The 17018-nt window shown below is 37.2% G+C and overlaps 3 protein-coding genes across 3 annotated transcripts; 1 reads left to right on the top strand and 2 right to left on the bottom strand.

Annotated features, from left to right (window-relative positions):
- Positions 1 to 5846: 5846 nt before the first annotated feature.
- LOC132186266 (abscisic acid receptor PYL3) lies at positions 5847 to 9040 on the top strand. Its single transcript, XM_059600151.1, has 3 exons — positions 5847 to 6205; positions 6987 to 7202; positions 8299 to 9040. Exons 1-3 carry the CDS (start codon positions 6080 to 6082, stop codon positions 8512 to 8514), a joined length of 558 nt encoding a protein of 185 aa, XP_059456134.1. The 5' UTR covers positions 5847 to 6079; the 3' UTR covers positions 8515 to 9040.
- A 710-nt stretch (positions 9041 to 9750) lies between these two features.
- On the bottom strand, positions 9751 to 13008 carry LOC132186265 (pentatricopeptide repeat-containing protein At4g01030, mitochondrial). The gene has a single exon (XM_059600150.1). It carries the CDS (start codon positions 12922 to 12924, stop codon positions 10099 to 10101), a length of 2826 nt encoding a protein of 941 aa, XP_059456133.1. The 5' UTR covers positions 12925 to 13008; the 3' UTR covers positions 9751 to 10098.
- Positions 13009 to 14423: 1415 nt separating this feature from the next.
- Positions 14424 to 16629, bottom strand: LOC132188577 (protein WHAT'S THIS FACTOR 1 homolog, chloroplastic). Its single transcript, XM_059603074.1, has 2 exons — positions 16469 to 16629; positions 14424 to 16331 (listed from the first exon to the last, which is right to left on the bottom strand). The coding sequence occupies exon 2, from the start codon at positions 16320 to 16322 to the stop codon at positions 14769 to 14771; it is 1554 nt and encodes a 517-aa protein (XP_059459057.1). The 5' UTR covers positions 16323 to 16331; positions 16469 to 16629; the 3' UTR covers positions 14424 to 14768.
- Positions 16630 to 17018: the final 389 nt, after the last annotated feature.

Below are 17018 nucleotides of genomic sequence, written 5' to 3'. Positions count from 1 at the left end.
ATTTTATAATTATTTTTTAAATATATATAATATTTTATTATTATTTATATTACTTGGACAAATGTCCTATTTATATTCTCAGGTCCTTTTAAGAAATTTTGACTATTAATTGAATATTCTCAAGTCCATATTAGACCGGAGAGAATCCTATTTCCTTTTTTACCATAATTTGAGGCCTTAAATAAAGAATATTTACTAACGTTTAACCTTATTTAGAGTCTTATATATATATATATTTTATGTTAAATAATACTTATTATATAATGATTTTATTGGAGACCTTAAGCAATTTCCTAATTTGCCTTAGGAAAGAGCCGGCCCCAGCGCCGAAATCGGAGGATGGTCGAAAGTTCTGGGTTTTGAATGAATTGTAGAATTGGAGGTGGGCTTGGTTGAGTCTATTTTTTGAATTTGGAGAGCCCAACAAGTGGACCTATTCTATTCTTCGCCATGCCTAAAGTTATTCAAGCCCAACTACAAAACCGAAGTAGACGGATAAAATTAAAAGAGAAATGCTACACTTTTCAAATTTTTTTTTCTTCAAAAATTGGTTCCAAAAAACGTATCACTATCCCATGAGCTGATGACACGTTTTTCAAAATAATATATTTCATAAAACTGCAACGCATTATTTAAAAACCAACTTTTAAATAAAATAAAGCGATGCAAATTATTTAATTGTTCTAATATCATTACAACATTTTCTTATTATTTTTATTTTTGAAATTGTCACAAAAAAATTATTTAGTTAAAATATGAATAGGTACAATCTACTTTAGCTATATATCCAAAAGGCATCATTGTGTAGTCGTTATCTAGAGGTTGTCAATTTCACTATCGCAAAGTGTGAGTTTTAGATAAAACGAAGCACAAATTGTCGGGCGTGACTTTTGAATCCTATTACCTATAAAATTCACACAATTTTTCTGATGATTTGAGTAAAAGAAGTCACGACAAAAACTTTGGAGGAAACATAGCGTGAAAACTCACCAATAAGAATAAACTCGCAACATATTCTGGGATCCCATTGGGTATATTCCCTTTTACTAAAAAAGAATAGGGGATTGATTACTTTGACTAAAAAAGTAAAACACCTTATCTCAGTTATCCGATCCGGATCCGGCCCTAATAAATATGTGTGGCCGTGGCCCATCGGAGCCTGTCTCCTCCACTGAAAGAGTTCGTTGATGGCGACTTTTGTACCAGAATTGAATTGTTCAATGGGAGCAGAGTTTTCTGTACGTGATATCATGACCTCCTGCTCTACAACTTGACCACAATTTTGGAAGCCATCCTACCACAGCATGACACGTCGTCGACCATGCATGCCCATGATGTGACTTTCTTGTTAGGTGGTAAACGACACAGAAGTTTGGCCCAACATTTTTTTTTTTTTTGTTTTGTTTTGTTGCAGTTACCCACTAGATAAGCTTCGTGCCTCTTATAACAACACTCCTTTTTTCTGCAATGCTTCCGTATTCATTTTTCCTAGCTTTCACCTTTGCAAATTCGTCTCTAGCTAGCTACCCATGATTTCTATTTATTTTTTTCAGAAAAAGTTTATCCGCATTGGATAAACTTGCAGTTTTCTTTTTCTTTTATCTTGGCGTTTTCTTTTGGCCATCTATGAGAAATGAGATTCCTGGGTATCAACGAATTATTGTTCTTTCAGATGATGAGGAAAGCAAAAGCCATGTTATCATGTTGTCTGAGTAATTATATATATATAAGCAAAACAGAAAATGTTTGCACTCTTTTCTTTTTTATTTTTGGAAACTTGTGTCTTTCTTTAGATATAACATCACCAAGAAGAAATTTCTAAATAAAGTGTTGTGGTGTGGGGGGGCCTAAGGCTGCTAGCTAGAAGCCTAGAACTCAAGGAAAAAGGCAGTGTTCAATGAAATTGTGTATAAATTCTTGCTTGGGATGAAGCTTGGATCCTTTTGGTAAATGATCCAATTATAACTTTGTTGCAGTCCAACAAGTTTGCAACCACTTGGGGTTCGAAACGTGGCAAGAAATTGGAAACTTATTGGAAGAGAATGATGTTGTCCCAAACATTTAATGTTTGGTCTGTCCAATTGCAAAGCACCGCGTATCATGTTATATATATAAAGTCATTTATGTCGTGTTTTCGCAGAGCAGTGTGCCTTGTCCACTGGGGAATCCAAAATGGGCCACTTCATGAAATACATGTCTTTATGGGAGTAGGACCACTTGGCATCACTGCATTTCTCAAACAGTAATAATTTACACTATATATATATATATATATATATATATATATATATATACAGTTTCCTTTATTTAATTTATAGGGAGCATGCATGGCAATTATCTCTAATGCCCTATCCCTATACAAAGAGTAGTTCAATTCACTCACATGCAAATTATAAAACATGTTTTTTTTTTTTTTTTTTTTTTTTTAACTTCTCATTAGGGGTCTTAGCTTTAACCAAAGTAAATTACTACTTTCATTAATTAGGTCGTAATTAACCACAACCTTAATTTGTCATGGAGATATAATCATTAAAGGGAAATGGGTCTATTCTATTTATATGTATCTTTCAATTCATTGTGTGTCAATAAGCAACACACATCACTCTTTTTTCCGTTTTTTATTGGAGCAAGCAACATCCTTTTCCAAAGGCTTTCTTTTGCTTCTCTTCGTTCTCTTTCCTTAGTCGGTCCATTTTGAAGAAAAATGCGACACATACTCTCACTTTTAACCTAACGTTCAAAATTACATAATAATAATAATATTTTTTTCGTGTTTGGAATTGTCATGAGATGTGGGTTTTGAGTGCAAACATATATACACCGTTGTTGGTTTAGTGGGCTTTTCCTTAAAATACTGTCAAAATTGCGGTCGTGCATTATATTAACATATAAAAAATGTATGAAAGAGAGGGGGAGGAACATTGAACATGGACGAGGGTGAATCTGAGTCCACTGATAGTGGTCCCCTTATCAGAGAGTACTCCTCCATCACCCGGACCTAACCCATGCCTCCCACAATACAAAATACAATATATGTTGCCAAAAGAATCTGACATGCCTTTTTGACTCCAAACCCATGTGATAAGAGCGACCCATATTTTTATTATGACAAAGAAGACGAACTTCAGCAATTTTTTATTTTTTTTTTATTTTTTTTTTGTATAATAGGGTTCGGATAAGTTCAGGTCGACCCAAATTCACCAATTTAATAAACGAGTCAATCATGAGTCATCTCGCTTAACGCCATAACCTGTATAAATTAAATTATTAGATTTTCTTTTACAACTAAAAAGCAAAACTCTAAAGGACTAAAATTCACAAAAATTATTGTTGTCATTATTATTATTATTTGCATTTAAATTCATATACATTTTAAAACGAGTCGAGTTTATTGTATTTGGGTAAATCTAACATAATCTATTTATTAAATGAGTTATGCCGGTTGTGTGAGATTGGGTCAACCCAACACAACTTACTTATTAAATGAGTTAGCAAGACGTGTCGTAACACCTGCTAATTTAAATAGGTCCACTTGACCCGTGAGTCGACCCAACACGAACTTGACATGACAACATTAATTGTTTGCCTTAGACAACTACAATTTTTTTTTATTATTAAACTACATTTTTACACTAAAAATTTTGTGATGACTTTCTCTTTCTCTCTCTCTCTAATCTCAATTGATATTTTGGCAGATATATGAACTAACAAATAATTACATTTTTTTTTTACACATTGGATTGAATGAAACTTCTCCAATTCAATTTATTAAATTGACTTTTGTTTAGCCCATGTGAGAATTTTCAATAAAACATGATTTTTTTTTTTTAAAAAAATGCGTTTGAGAATAACATATTTTAAGGAGATATATCAGTTCAATAGATTGAATTGAAAAAAAATTTATTCTGCCCAATTCGATGAAAACTTTGTCCTTAAGTTTAATTTGTTATATGACTTAATGGAAAAGAAATAAAAATTTACCTAGATTAGTAATAGTTTTAGAACATATATGCTTACAATTTAGGCTCAATTAGTGGCTGATTAGGTGGCACTAAGCAGCCTAGCTTTGTGAATAGACTTATATAATCAATTTTAAATTCCTTTGGGCGGTGGGAGGGATAAATAAATTGGTCCTATTAAAATCCACAAACTACCTTTTCAGCCTTTCCCGACTTGACATGTGGCCCTCCGGGCTCCAACGCCTCTATCTGCGGTTCATATCATCCTGATAAAATAATAATATATTGAACAAAAAACCACCGGTTAATTAATTTTTGGCCTTTTGGTGAGAGTAGGTCAGATGACAGTGACTTCATCGTGCGCACAGCAACGACGGAAAAAATATATATTTTAGTATTCCTATATATATATATATATATATATATATATATTGAGTTTTAAAAATTATAATTTGAATTTAATACGCAATATCTTTTAGATTTAATAAAAATAAATACAAACAATGATATGGAAAATAGTCTTATGTCGTTTTTATTAAAAAAATCACTTATCAATTTTCTTGAAATGAGCTACGAAATGCATAAAAGTTAAGGGTATGATCTTGAAGAATCATGTGTAGCTTGAAGAATCATTTTCACTTAGGAAAATGATGTTTCAAATTTTTAAGAAAATAACAAAAAGCATAAAAATACACATCATGGCCATTGTTGCTACAAGATAGAGTACATAAAGGACTAGATAAAGATGAACGAAACAGAACGAATAACAAAGTCGAAAACGGAAAGTTAAGGGTTTCTACAACGAGGATGAGACAAGTACTGGCAGACCAAAAAAATTTGGCGAGAAAAAGTCACGTTCATTGTAGAAACCCTTAACGAAGGGACAAGTACTGGCAAACAAAGAAAATTTGGCGAGAAAAAGTCACAATCGATGACCAAGAACGTACTCGATTGATCAAGCTTGAACAGAACAATTGAATCTGATTAAGTATGACTCAATTCTTAACTAGATTTTACTCGTATTTAATGCCAATTAATGATGCCTTATTCGACCGAACCATGTGGCACGTTATTCATTGCCAAGATGGATAAGCTTGATTAAGTAAGCAATATAGCACCAACTTACAAAATATATAAAAATGATGGCAACTAGAGGTTATAACCTTGATCACATAGAATTTGAAATTTTCACCGTTGAAATTCTTCTTTTTTTTTATAAATTCGACTAGAGTGACTTTGGAGGGGACAAAAGAGAGCCGTATTATTTATTTCTATTATTCAATTTTTTTTTTTTTGGAATATAGATATAAATTGAAAGTTGTGCTTTAAAACTTAATAATTAAATAAAGAAATAACACAACATAATTAAGGAGAGAAAGGGGAGATTAGAAAGAGATGGGGTTGGTTAGGTGTGTGAAACTGGCCCTACAGTTTCTATTTAGAGGTAGTTTGGGTGGACATTTGGGTCATTTTTGCTCCAATTATTATCCACAATCTCCATTAAAAAAACAAAAATATTTATGATCATTCATTTTTTTTTTTTAATTTTTTTTTTGGTAAAAAAAGAAAGATAATCTTCCTTATTTCGGCCATCCAAACATCATCCCCACTTGTTTGACTTTATCTAACCCACTAGCTGAGTGCTGGTCACGCAAGTCACTCTACTTTTCCCCAAACGACAGAGCAGAAGACACTGTGACCACAAAAAAACACCCAACCACTCGTGACAAACACTTTTGATCGTTTTCAACTTGAGAATTAAAAAATAAAAAAACTAAAAAAATTTACTCCAAGATAAAGCACTTTTTTCTGCAAGTGAATGGGCCCAATGAGAAGCAGAGCAATGGGTTGCTTGCTTTTGAGCAATATAAAATAAACCATTGTCGGTGGATTCGTAGATTTTTGACAGAGCCTACCAAGACAAGCTAATCCAGGTTCATTTCTGTACTCCACAGCAAAAACCAAAAAAAAAAACTCTGCAACCAAAGGCTTAATCTTAATCAGCCCAGGCTTATCTTTATCCGCCTCTCTGGAATCTCGAATTCTCTGCTATATTTTGAGAGAGAGAGAGAGGGGAGATTGGGAGATTGGGTGAGGGAGACAGTGGGTGAGTTATCAAAATGAATCACGGTGATGCGTTTAGCGCAAAGGAGGCGGAGTACATAGCCAGGCACCACAGACACCAGCCCAGAGAGAACCAGTGCACCTCAGCGCTCGTTAAGCACATCAAAGCGCCTGCTCACCTTGTAAGTTTACTCTGAACCGTCCGATCAAGTATTCGCACCGGATTCTTTTCGACATGGAGGCCGTTGATGATTGATTTGATTTTTATGACTTTTTGCAACTTGTTGCAAGGATTTTTAGGGGGTTTTACTTTGTGGGTCGTTGGAGATCTGGGTGTTTCAGGTGGATTTTGAGTGGTTTTGTTTCGTTTCTTTTGGTTTTCTTGTTGGGGTTACTTCTTCTTGGGACTGTCTCTATATGTGAATGATTTTTTAATTTTGATTTTTTGTCTCAAATGGTTCAGATGTGTGCAATTTCTTATAGGCTTCTGGGTTTCCTCAAAATTTGGATTATATTGTCAAATTAGATGCTTTTAAGGTGATTAACTTAGCTTTTATGTAGTTTAGTTTTCATGCAGAGTTTGGATGCAAAGCTTTATGTAGGTAAAATTAAGAACCTGAAGGATTTGAGGTCTAATTCATCTTTCCAAGTGATGGAATCTTTATGTAATTTTTCTCTTTTTCATTGTTTGGGGGAAAAGATGCATGAAGGGGAATAATCTCAAATTTGAATGTTCGATTTTACATTCGTTTGCACCCAAGAAAAGCAAAGTCCACTCACTACTTGAAGATTCGAACTTTCAATTCCTTTTTCCATTGCCATGGCAAGGAAATGGATGGTTATTGGTTTTATATATTCTCTGAGCTACGACAGATACTTAGTTGAAATAGGATAATTGCCTTTTGCCTTGATTGTTTGTTTTTCAATTTACTGAGTTGTTAATATGACTATTTCCTTAATCAGGTGTGGTCGTTGGTGAGGAGATTTGATCAACCCCAGAAGTACAAGCCCTTTGTTAGCAGGTGCGTCGTGAAGGGGGACTTTGGCATTGGTAGTGTTAGAGAAGTGAATGTTAAATCTGGGCTTCCCGCCACGACAAGCACTGAGAGGTTGGAACTTCTTGATGACAATGTGCACATTCTCGGCGTCAAGTTTGTTGGTGGCGATCACAGGCTGAGGGTATGGTTCTTTTCAGTTACTTTTTTGTTTCTTTTTTCTCGTCGCTGATGTTCACTTTCACCTATTCATTAGCCTGTCTAAATATGAATTACAACTGCGTAATGTGCAGAGTCACTAGGAGTAACTTTAGTGTGCAGATATGGTTTAGGTGAATGCAAAGTAGAACATTGCTTTTAAAAAACAGCACTACATCATTAAAGAGCATTGAAATGATATGTAGTTTGTAGCCGGTTTGTTGTGGGGGCTTAGGTTTTCTGTCATTATCAATTCAACAATATCTTTCTGTTAGCTCTCAGTATGGGCTGAATTTCCCCCGTGCTTTTGGAAACGATTTTGGATGATGACTTAAATGGATGACCAGCCAATTCACATATTGCATGCTTTTGTAATTCCATCTTTATTATTTTAATTGCACATTTTCCAAATTGGAGATCTCGGCTATAATTGTTTCTGAACCTGTCATCTTGACTGCCTGGAACTTAGAATATGGACTTGAGTAGATTGATAACTGAATTCACAAAAGAGGATTTGATAAATGGAATAACAACCCATGGCTTGTTACACTTGTGCACGCAGAATGCATCTGAAAAACTGCTTGATGAACAACCTACAAATGACTAATTATTGGACAGTTCATAATGGTTTTAAGGGGGATTTTTTCTTGGGTATTTCCGGCTTATGTTAATTTTGCATCTTGCACATGCATATATGGGTTACCAATGGAAGGCAGGTTCTTCTGTGGAGTTGAGTTTTAATTTACTTGAAACCATTTGTTTGGTGGGCTAGTTTCGAATAGCTTCCATGAGGTGTACTGACATCCTTTTAATTAATTTTTCACCCCTTTCTATTTAAAGAAAGAGAAAATAGATTCTTTCTGATTGATTTTGAAAACAAGTAATATTTGACAGTTTGGGAAATTTTCTGAACGGAAGCCATTGATACCTGCCGTCTTATATGCACTTGAATTCTCTGATAGGATTGTTAGATTGATCGCTAATTTTCATTTAAGACATCAAAGAATTACACGTGCTGCTGTATTTTTTGCTGTCAAATAAGAGCGTTCTGACCTGTTAAAAATTCATCCTTAAACTTGCAGAACTACTCTTCCATCATTACAGTACATCCAGAGGATTTTGATGGAAGGCCAGGGACGCTAGTGATCGAGTCCTTTGTGGTGGATGTGCCTGATGGAAACACTAACGATGAGACTTGTTACTTTGTCGAAGCGTTGATCAGGTGCAACCTTAAGTCATTAGCCGATGTCTCAGAGAGGATGGCTGTGCAGGACCGAACTGAACCCATCGATCTTTAGTGGATGTGGAGATGGAACACATGTTGTGACGGCTATACGATCCGAGGCATTTTGATCGTGGTGCTGTCTAGAGAGTGGCAGGAGCTGTCCTTCCATGTTCTCAGAAGTTTTGGATTCATTGCTGGCTGTTGTTTTTCCATCTCATGGGGATCATTCCACTCTCTTTCCTTCTGCATTTTCCTGTTTGTTTGTTGGGGTTTCTCTTCTTTCAATGTCCGAAGGACGAGTTTCCTAAACTTTTTTTTTTTTTTTTAAAGTTCCCCATGAATGGATGTCGGAAAGCTCCTTTCTGCTGTCATATTTCTTGGGTTTTGTGCATGGTGGTACTTAATATTACTCTGGTTAACTTATTTGTAAATAGTCATGTTGGAAAGGGGTGACCATGGACCTGGGGTTTTCTTCTTGTAGTTGCAGTTTCTAGGTGCGGGGAAGAGGATTGAGGAGACGACCTTTGGCTAGCGCTTTGTTGTTTGTTTTGTATATGCTGTGTATTTTTAATAATTATCGCAAATCTCTTTTGATGTTATTTTCTACTCTATGCTGATAGAAGTGTTATAATGAAAGACTCGCCTGAGCTACTACCCGGTCATCGATGGTGTCTTTCACAATTACCTGTCCAATTCCAGGAATTGACAATTGCAGAGGATTCCATTGTGTCTTGTGATGGGCCATTTTGAGGTAGTTTGGGTGGACATTTGTCTTATTTTTGCTCCAATTATTATCCACAATCTCCATTAAAACAAAATATTTTTGATCATTCATTTTTTTTAAAATTTTTTATTTGGTTAAAAAAGAAAAGATAATCTTCCTTATTTCGTCCATCCAAACTTCATCTTTGAGTCTCTCACCTGAAAGGCTTATATATGTTCCCTAGCGGCTGAGCCCCATCTATTCAAATGATGGCCAAACCTCTATACTGTTGCATATGAGGAGTTTCAAAGCTGAACCTCCTCATATGCAACTTGGCCTGAAGTTTTTATATTAATCCCAAAATTTCGCACCTCCTGCGTTTCTCAGGTGGTGAGGCATTGGGATTTGGGTCCTTTGGGATAGATCCAATGTTTTTTTGTCTCAAAGAAAAAGAAAAATCCCATCGTTCAAGAAAATGTAGAAATAAAATTTTAAAATCACATATCCTTAGATGTAAATGAAACTTATTTGAAACAATCCTTAGATGACCAAGAAATGCAAGTTCTACTTCGAAAAAAAAAAAAAAAGAAGTTCAAATACGAGAAGTTAAATGAATAAATATTTTCAATTGAAACTAATATTTTGAGATAAGGAAAAAGACAACTTCTCCAATTCTCACTCAGCTCTCTTGTATACAGTTTATGGGGGTAGTATTTTTGCATATTGTTGAGCCTCAACAAACCATACTTTCTAACGCATGAAAGGAGAGCGGTGATATTACATGGTAACATCTCACTTTCTTGTGTCTTAGGTACAAGTAGTGTCATAAACCTTTCTATTTACAAGATGCTTGATATTTGATATAGTTCCTAGACACACACACATGTACACAAATACATTTTCTTGGCATCTCACTTTCCTGTTTCTTTGTTAATGCAGAAAGAAATACCCCTATTACCAACAGTCATTGCAGGAACACTTTCCTACCCTGAAATGGTGAAATCGAATGCCATCTTTGACAACAATCTCACGGTTTCGTACCAGAGACATATATTTTGCTGCCTTGTGACAGTCGGAACACATTCTCGTGTTCTTAATCACCCTAATGGGTGTACTACTACTATCCATCTTCATCAGTCCATAAGTAATTGCCAACTTCTCAGTGTGACTTAGCAGCAACTTTTCCTTCTCAACCTCATCGATGTTCTGGTATACACAGCTGACATCAGGCACATATCCCATTTTCTTCATTTCATGAACCAACTGATATAGCTCGAAGTATATCTCTCCTGTATCTGGATGGGGCTTCTCTTCTGCAGAGAAAAAATGAATCCTGCGTTCAACTTGTATCCAGCTCCACACCTGCTGGCTCTTCCGCCCTTCAAGACCCATCAAGTCTTTAAGACGCTCCACATCCTCCCATCTATTTGAAATGGCATATAAGCTCATCATCAAGAAATAATTAGCAGAGTTATATGGTTCTAAGTGAAACAGTTTCTTTGCTGCAATCTCCGCATACTCGATGTTTTTATGGATTCTGCAGGATCCAAGAAGAGCACCCCATATGGTAGCATCTGGCTTTAGTGGCATATTTTGAATGAAATCCCAAGCTTCGTCAAGATAACCAGCTCTCCCCAGAAGATCTACCATGCAAGAATAATGTTCAATCGTTGGGTTTACATTATGGTATGTGCTCATACCATCAAAGTATTTCCATCCTTCATTAACCAAACCTGCATTCTTGCAACTAGAGAGGATAGCTGTAAAGGTTATAGCATCTGGCTGGACGCCCATCCCACACATCTGATCAAAAAGCAAAATTGCCTCTTTTCCAAGGCCATAAATGGCAAACCCCAGGATCATACAGTTCCAGGAGGCTAATGTTTTGTTCTGAGTCTTTCTGAAAACCTCATGGGCATTTTTTAGTTTGCCTGACTTACTGTACATGTCGACAAGTGCTGTGGCTACAAATACATCTTCAATGAAACCATTTTTTATAGTAAAGCAGTGTATCTCTCGACCCTGATGTAACAAAGAAAGGCCTGCACAAGTTCGAAGTAAGCTGGATATGGTAGCTGAATTGGGCTTTATACCTTCTTCCTGCATTTGGATGAAAAACTCAACAGAATCCCTGTAGTTTTCATTCTGTGAACAGCCTGATATTAGAGCCGTCCATGATACCACATTAGGTGATAATCCCGAACTTCTGACGCGATCAATCACAGCCAGAGCTTCCTTACTGCAGCCCCACATTGAATACCCTGAAACCAGACCATTCCATGTCACTAAATCGGGTTTGATTCCTTCCTCTTCCATCTGCTGCAATAGCTTTTCAGCATCTTCAAAAAGGCCCTTGAAGGAATATCCTGATATTAATGAATTCCAAGCAAAAATGTTTCTGTTCTTCATATTATTAAAAACTGCTTGAGCACTAGTTAAGCAATTGTTCTTCACATACATATCCACCAATGAAGTTCCTACATATACATCATGGTGATCAAGCCCATTTCTTATCACATAGGCATGAATTTCTTTACCAAAATTCATGGACTCCAATTCGGTAACTGCTTGAATAGCACTAGTGATAGAGCTTGAATTTGGCATGAAGCCCACACTTCGCATTCTCCTCAAAATTTCCAGGACTTCTTTGTATGAGCCATGAAGAAAGTGGCCTGATAAAAGGCAATTCCAAGTTACAATGTCTGGTTCAACACCAGACACTTCCATTTCTTGAAAATAATGCCAGGCATCTTTCAAACAACCAAATCCAGCAAAACCTGAGATAATCGAATTCCATGAAGTTAAGTTACGATCTCTCATTGAATTAAAAATTGTCCTAGCTAGTTCAAGTCTGTAGTTTCTGGAGTACATGCTAATCAGGGAATTGCATATCGGCAAATTTGATTCTAATGCAGATCGTAAAACATACCCATGAATTTGCTTTCCTTCATTGAGAGCTCCCATTTTCCCACAAGCTTGCAGTCCTTTCACAATTGTAACACTCTTGGCTTTCCCACCCGAAAACTTCATTTCACGAAATAAGTCTAGAGCTTCCACCCATCTCTCATTCCGCAGATTTGCCATGATAATCTCATTCCAGAGCAGATCTTCTTTATCCGGAATTTCATGAAATACTTGATTTGCACTCTCTATGCCCCAACAACTCGCATAAAAGTTGATCAGTGCACACTTCAAATATGCATCTAAAACAAAGCCCCTCTTGATCAAGCAAGCATGAATCCCCACTCCAAGCCACGCATCTTTTAAACTTGAGCAAATTTTAAGAACCACAGTCAGAACCTTACTATCAAACACCACTCCTCCACAATGCAACAGGCCGAAAACCTCAAGAATTTCACGTGGATCACCCCCAAAACTTCTAAACTCTTCCAAAAAGGAATACCATAAAAGGTGGTTCCTCACAAAACCCAGAAAGAATGCCATTGCAGCGGACTTGAAATCACCAAATTCCAAGTAGTATGTGACCAGAGTGTTTCCCATGGTATCCCAACTCTCCTTGTCAGGCATTTTTATCATCTGGGCATGCATCACCTTCACTAAATTCAAAGTTCTTATCTCGCTGAACTCACTTAGAATACAAAAGTCCGAAGAGATTTTCGGCAGAGTGGGTGGAAGAGAAGCAAGGAATGGGGTTTCAGGAGACGTGTTAGCGACACCAAGAGCAAGAGAAGAGAAGGAATGGTCTTTTCGTGGCTTGAGGGTGAGTGGGCTTTGACGGAAATGCGGGTTAAGGTGGTGAAATGGAGCCAGTATGTCCATGGAGGTTTGTTTCTGCGAAGATGATTGGGCAGTGAAGAACTGGCGGCAGGGGAAATTATTGGAGAATTCTCTTACTCTATGATGCTGTTTGATAGATGCTATCAAGTTTTATTTTGTGGATAAGGTTTATCCTAACAAAAATGCGCTCTTGAACCGGGAAGTTGCCCGGTCCGGGTTGGAGTGGTTGCAACCCGGTCTGGGCAGGCGTGGCATAGTGGGCATAGCAGCCAAATCAATAGCACCTTTTTCTTTTTTTACAAAGGGGGGAAAAGGCGAGCAGCCAATAGCAGTCGCTGCTCCATTATTACCACAAACCCCAAAAGATAAAGGGCAAAAAAAAAAAAAAAAAAAAAAGGACTTTTATTTGATATATATTACCACACACAAAAAGGCTCCTTGGAATTGCATCTATACAACAGTCTACCTAAAGAAACATTCACGTAGAAAATTCAAGACAGAAATCACAAAGCAAGCATACTAAGGGTTGAGATGGGTTGAGCAGCTGTTGAAGTACTATTTATTTTATAAGTTTAGTATGCAAGGGAAATGTAAATTTAATAATTTATTTTATATTTTAACACATACATTCACGTACGAGCTCAAACTTTCTCTTGTAAAGTGAATAAAAAACAAGAAAGTAAATTTAATTATCTAATTAATATTCTATCACTTGAAAACGAGCTAAAAAAAGCAATAGGTTAGCAATATTGGCATTGCATCTTTTGGCTAGAACCCTGGAGAAATCATGACAACTTTTATTCACTCTCCCCAATAAAGACTTCAAGCTTCTGCTTATTCAGTTAGCACTGGAAGCCTGGAGGAAGACTTATCAAATGTTGCCACTGTGTGATCTAAACCGAGCCTTTTGAGGCAAGCCACAGCTTCTTCGCAACGCACCTAGCGCCTAGAGCTATTAGAATATCAGGTTGGGGTGGGAGACTTCAAAATAAGCCAAATGTCAGATAGCAGAAACAAAGCCATAGTCTGAAGACAAAAACTATGAGATGAAATTACTCACTGGAGGGGGGAAAAAAAGAAAAACCCTCAATTTCTTAATGATCAGAGTATTAACCACCAAGGAACACTTTAAAAGGACCGAAGATGTCTGCGTGACCATAGACATTGAAATCAGGGCTTGAGATTATATGTGCAGTCTGATTCACTCGGTTCATAAGCCCATGATGGCTGTTTCTAATACCAAGCAAACTACAAGCAACCCACAATGTGAGAATCTCAAAGCATTGTGTACTTACCAAAGAGCCTAATAATCTTTTATTGCCTGATAACAGAAACAAAAGGCAAGTTCAAAGAAATCTTGTCTTACATGAGTTTTACAGCCATTTGAGCTGGACGCCTGAACCCAGTTTTGCCATTTTTATCATGAAATTCTTTTCCATGTGCAAGATAATCTATAAATACTAACTCAGGCCAGTACATTGAATGGATTGAAGATTAATAGCGCATCCCAAAAAATGGTTTTCTGTTATGCACTTAGGAAGGAAGGTTAATGTTTCGCTTCACTGTATCACCTAAAAGCATACACTATTACATTTAAGGAATGACTGCAAAGAGTTCTCATTGGCACAGTGCTCTAATTTAGTATGGAAATAATCTGTAAAACGGTTACATAAAGGCAGAGAGGAATATGAGATTTGTAGTTTATGCCTTTTTTTTTCCATTGAATAATGTCCAGGCTCTATGAGCCTTGCAAAGTAGCAGGTTGCATATTTCTATGAAGAAGGATCAAACACTGCTTGTATCAGTCCAAAAGCAGATCAAAAAGCCGTTACTGCAAATCTCTCTAGGTTGGGGCCTTAAAGAGAAACAGCAGGCTTCTATCAAATTTACCAGCGTTCTCTTGGCCGACCATCAGGGAGCACAGGAACAAGCACCTTCTCATCACTTTTTGTCGAGTTTTCAACCTGTTTAATTGGATTGGTCTCTCCAGCCTTCATGGTTCCACCATCTTCATCAAAATCTGGAGGTGTGTCATCTTCTTCATCACTCCAATCGTCTTCATAATCTTCATCATCATTGCCATCGTCGCCCATGAAATTGTCGACATCAGACCACCCTTCTCCATCACTTCCATCTTCTGGCTCATTAATTCCTTCTTCCCCATCTGTATCTGTTCTGGGAGCACCCCTATTAGGATATCGAGGAACAGATACGAGAGAACGAAGTTTCTCCTTTATGAGCAACAGCCGATCCTTCTCCACCAATTGAGAATCACGATACGCTTCCCTGAGGAAAACCGAATCCCTATCCCCTTTCAAGGATACATAGAACATGTCAGGGTGCCTTATCAGCATCCCTCTCAGCTGCTGAGAAAACCGAAACTCCTCTCGAAAATGAGTGAGGTGATCCACAAGGGTTCTCTTCTCAATAGTGAGGCTCAAAATCTCATGAACAACCCCACAAGCATGTTTCTCTTTCTCAAGCGTGCCCGACCTGAGGGCTGAGAAATCAGAGTAAGGCGATATGTAAGGCACGTCTCTGAACTGATATATCTTCCTCATTTCGCCCTTGGAAAGATTAAGACCCTTGGGTAGCGATACTTTCCTGAACTTGGGAGGCCTATCAATAATCAAATCCTTCTCTTCTAGCTCTCTAGCTCTATTTTCCTCCTCGGATAACTCAGCAGCCGAAACTGCAAGCTCAGGATCCCAATGAGTTAATTCTAATGCAGGACCTCGTGCAGTTGGAACAACTGTAAAATATTGCGGATATCGATGACAAATCGTGTCACGAAACTCAAGTGGAAGCCCAAAATCAGTCCTGAAATGGGCAATCCTCTCCAAGAAAATCCGCTTTTCCAATGACATCATCAACAGTTTCCTCAATTTAATAACCAACAAACCTTCCATCTCATTCCTAATCCTCATCTCCTCCAGATAAAGTCTTTCCGCCTCTGGCGTCAATTTGAATTTTAACGAAAAAACCCCTTCTTCCACAATTTCAAACACAGCCGGAAATTTCTTTAGCAAAGCGATAAATCGGCGCTTCCTATCGAGACCCAAATCTCTTCTGTGCTTACCTAACTCTCTAAGAGACATAATTCTATCAGGTTGACTCACTAGAATCTTCCTTATCTTCATCACCAATTTCAGCTTCTTGTCCCTTTGGATCACATTGTCAAAGGGAAGCTCTTTCCTTCTCTTCACAGCAGCTCTCACTGGTACAAATGGGACATGGGTCTTTCTCAGATTACCAAAACTAACATTATTCTGTTGCAAAACCAAACTTTTGCCCCAAAATTGTGACTTCTCTGCTTGTGTGCTTGATGGAGAGAAATGGGATTTCACTGAAACTTTGGGTTTTTGAAGAAAAGGGTGTCTGTATGAGATAAACAATGGTGAAGAAGTGGATGGAGAAGACACCACGAGTTCGGGTTTCATTTTGACCTACTGAGGAATCAGAACAGAAAAAGAAAAAGGAAAAAAAATTAAAAATTAAAAAGGAAAGGACAGGGACGAAGTGAAAGTAGAGAGGAAAATAAAAAGTAACAGACGGAGATGTGAGAAGTGAAGGTTATGAGACTCACCTGGTGCGCTTGGACTTAAGATTTGGAAGCTGAAGCTAGAGCTAGGGCTCTTGGAAGGGAGAGTTGCATCGGGGTTTATCTACAAGGGACAAAACCCTTTGCGCTGATATTTCTCAGTGACACACTTAGTAATCGATGGTCCGATGGATATCTCAACACCAAGCACGTTTTCTGAGACGACATTTCGAGTTTTGTTAAGGCGAAAAAAATCAACACGAAGAAGGCGAAAAAAATCTACAATTTTGATAAATCCCTATCAAAAGATAAAGGCATCTCAGACTTACCACGTGGCAAGCACTACCTAGTTGAAATTGGTACTCCCTAGTCCATTTTTTTTTTTTTTTTTTTTTTAATATTCCTTTAACCAATAATAACCGCTCGATAGAGTTTTCATCTAAATTGAATTGGATTGAAAATATATTTTAGTATTTAGTTTGTATAAAAAATCAACAACATCTGATGGTAAATTATGGCGGCCTCTGTCGACGAATTTCGACATCCTTCAGCAAGGACTAGTGGGCAGGTGAGTATGGCGGATTTTAGTGGTAGA

The sequence above is a fragment of the Corylus avellana genome, chromosome ca7 (genome assembly GCF_901000735.1).
Source record: "Corylus avellana chromosome ca7, CavTom2PMs-1.0".
In the NCBI taxonomy this organism is placed as follows: Eukaryota; Viridiplantae; Streptophyta; class Magnoliopsida; order Fagales; family Betulaceae; genus Corylus; species Corylus avellana.
The sequence above is the reverse complement of the archived record's forward strand: the minus strand, read 5'-3'. Positions and strand labels throughout refer to the sequence as shown.

Coding starts and splice junctions, on each gene's coding strand:
- LOC132186266 (XM_059600151.1), top strand. CDS start 6,080: ATGAATCACGGTGATGCGTTTAGCGCAAAGGAGGCGGAGTACATAGCC. Junction 6,206..6,986: donor TCAAAGCGCCTGCTCACCTT/GTAAGTTTACTC, acceptor TTCCTTAATCAG/GTGTGGTCGTTGGTGAGGAG. Junction 7,203..8,298: donor GTGGCGATCACAGGCTGAGG/GTATGGTTCTTT, acceptor TTAAACTTGCAG/AACTACTCTTCCATCATTAC.
- LOC132186265 (XM_059600150.1), bottom strand. CDS start 12,924: ATGGACATACTGGCTCCATTTCACCACCTTAACCCGCATTTCCGTCAA.
- LOC132188577 (XM_059603074.1), bottom strand. CDS start 16,322: ATGAAACCCGAACTCGTGGTGTCTTCTCCATCCACTTCTTCACCATTG.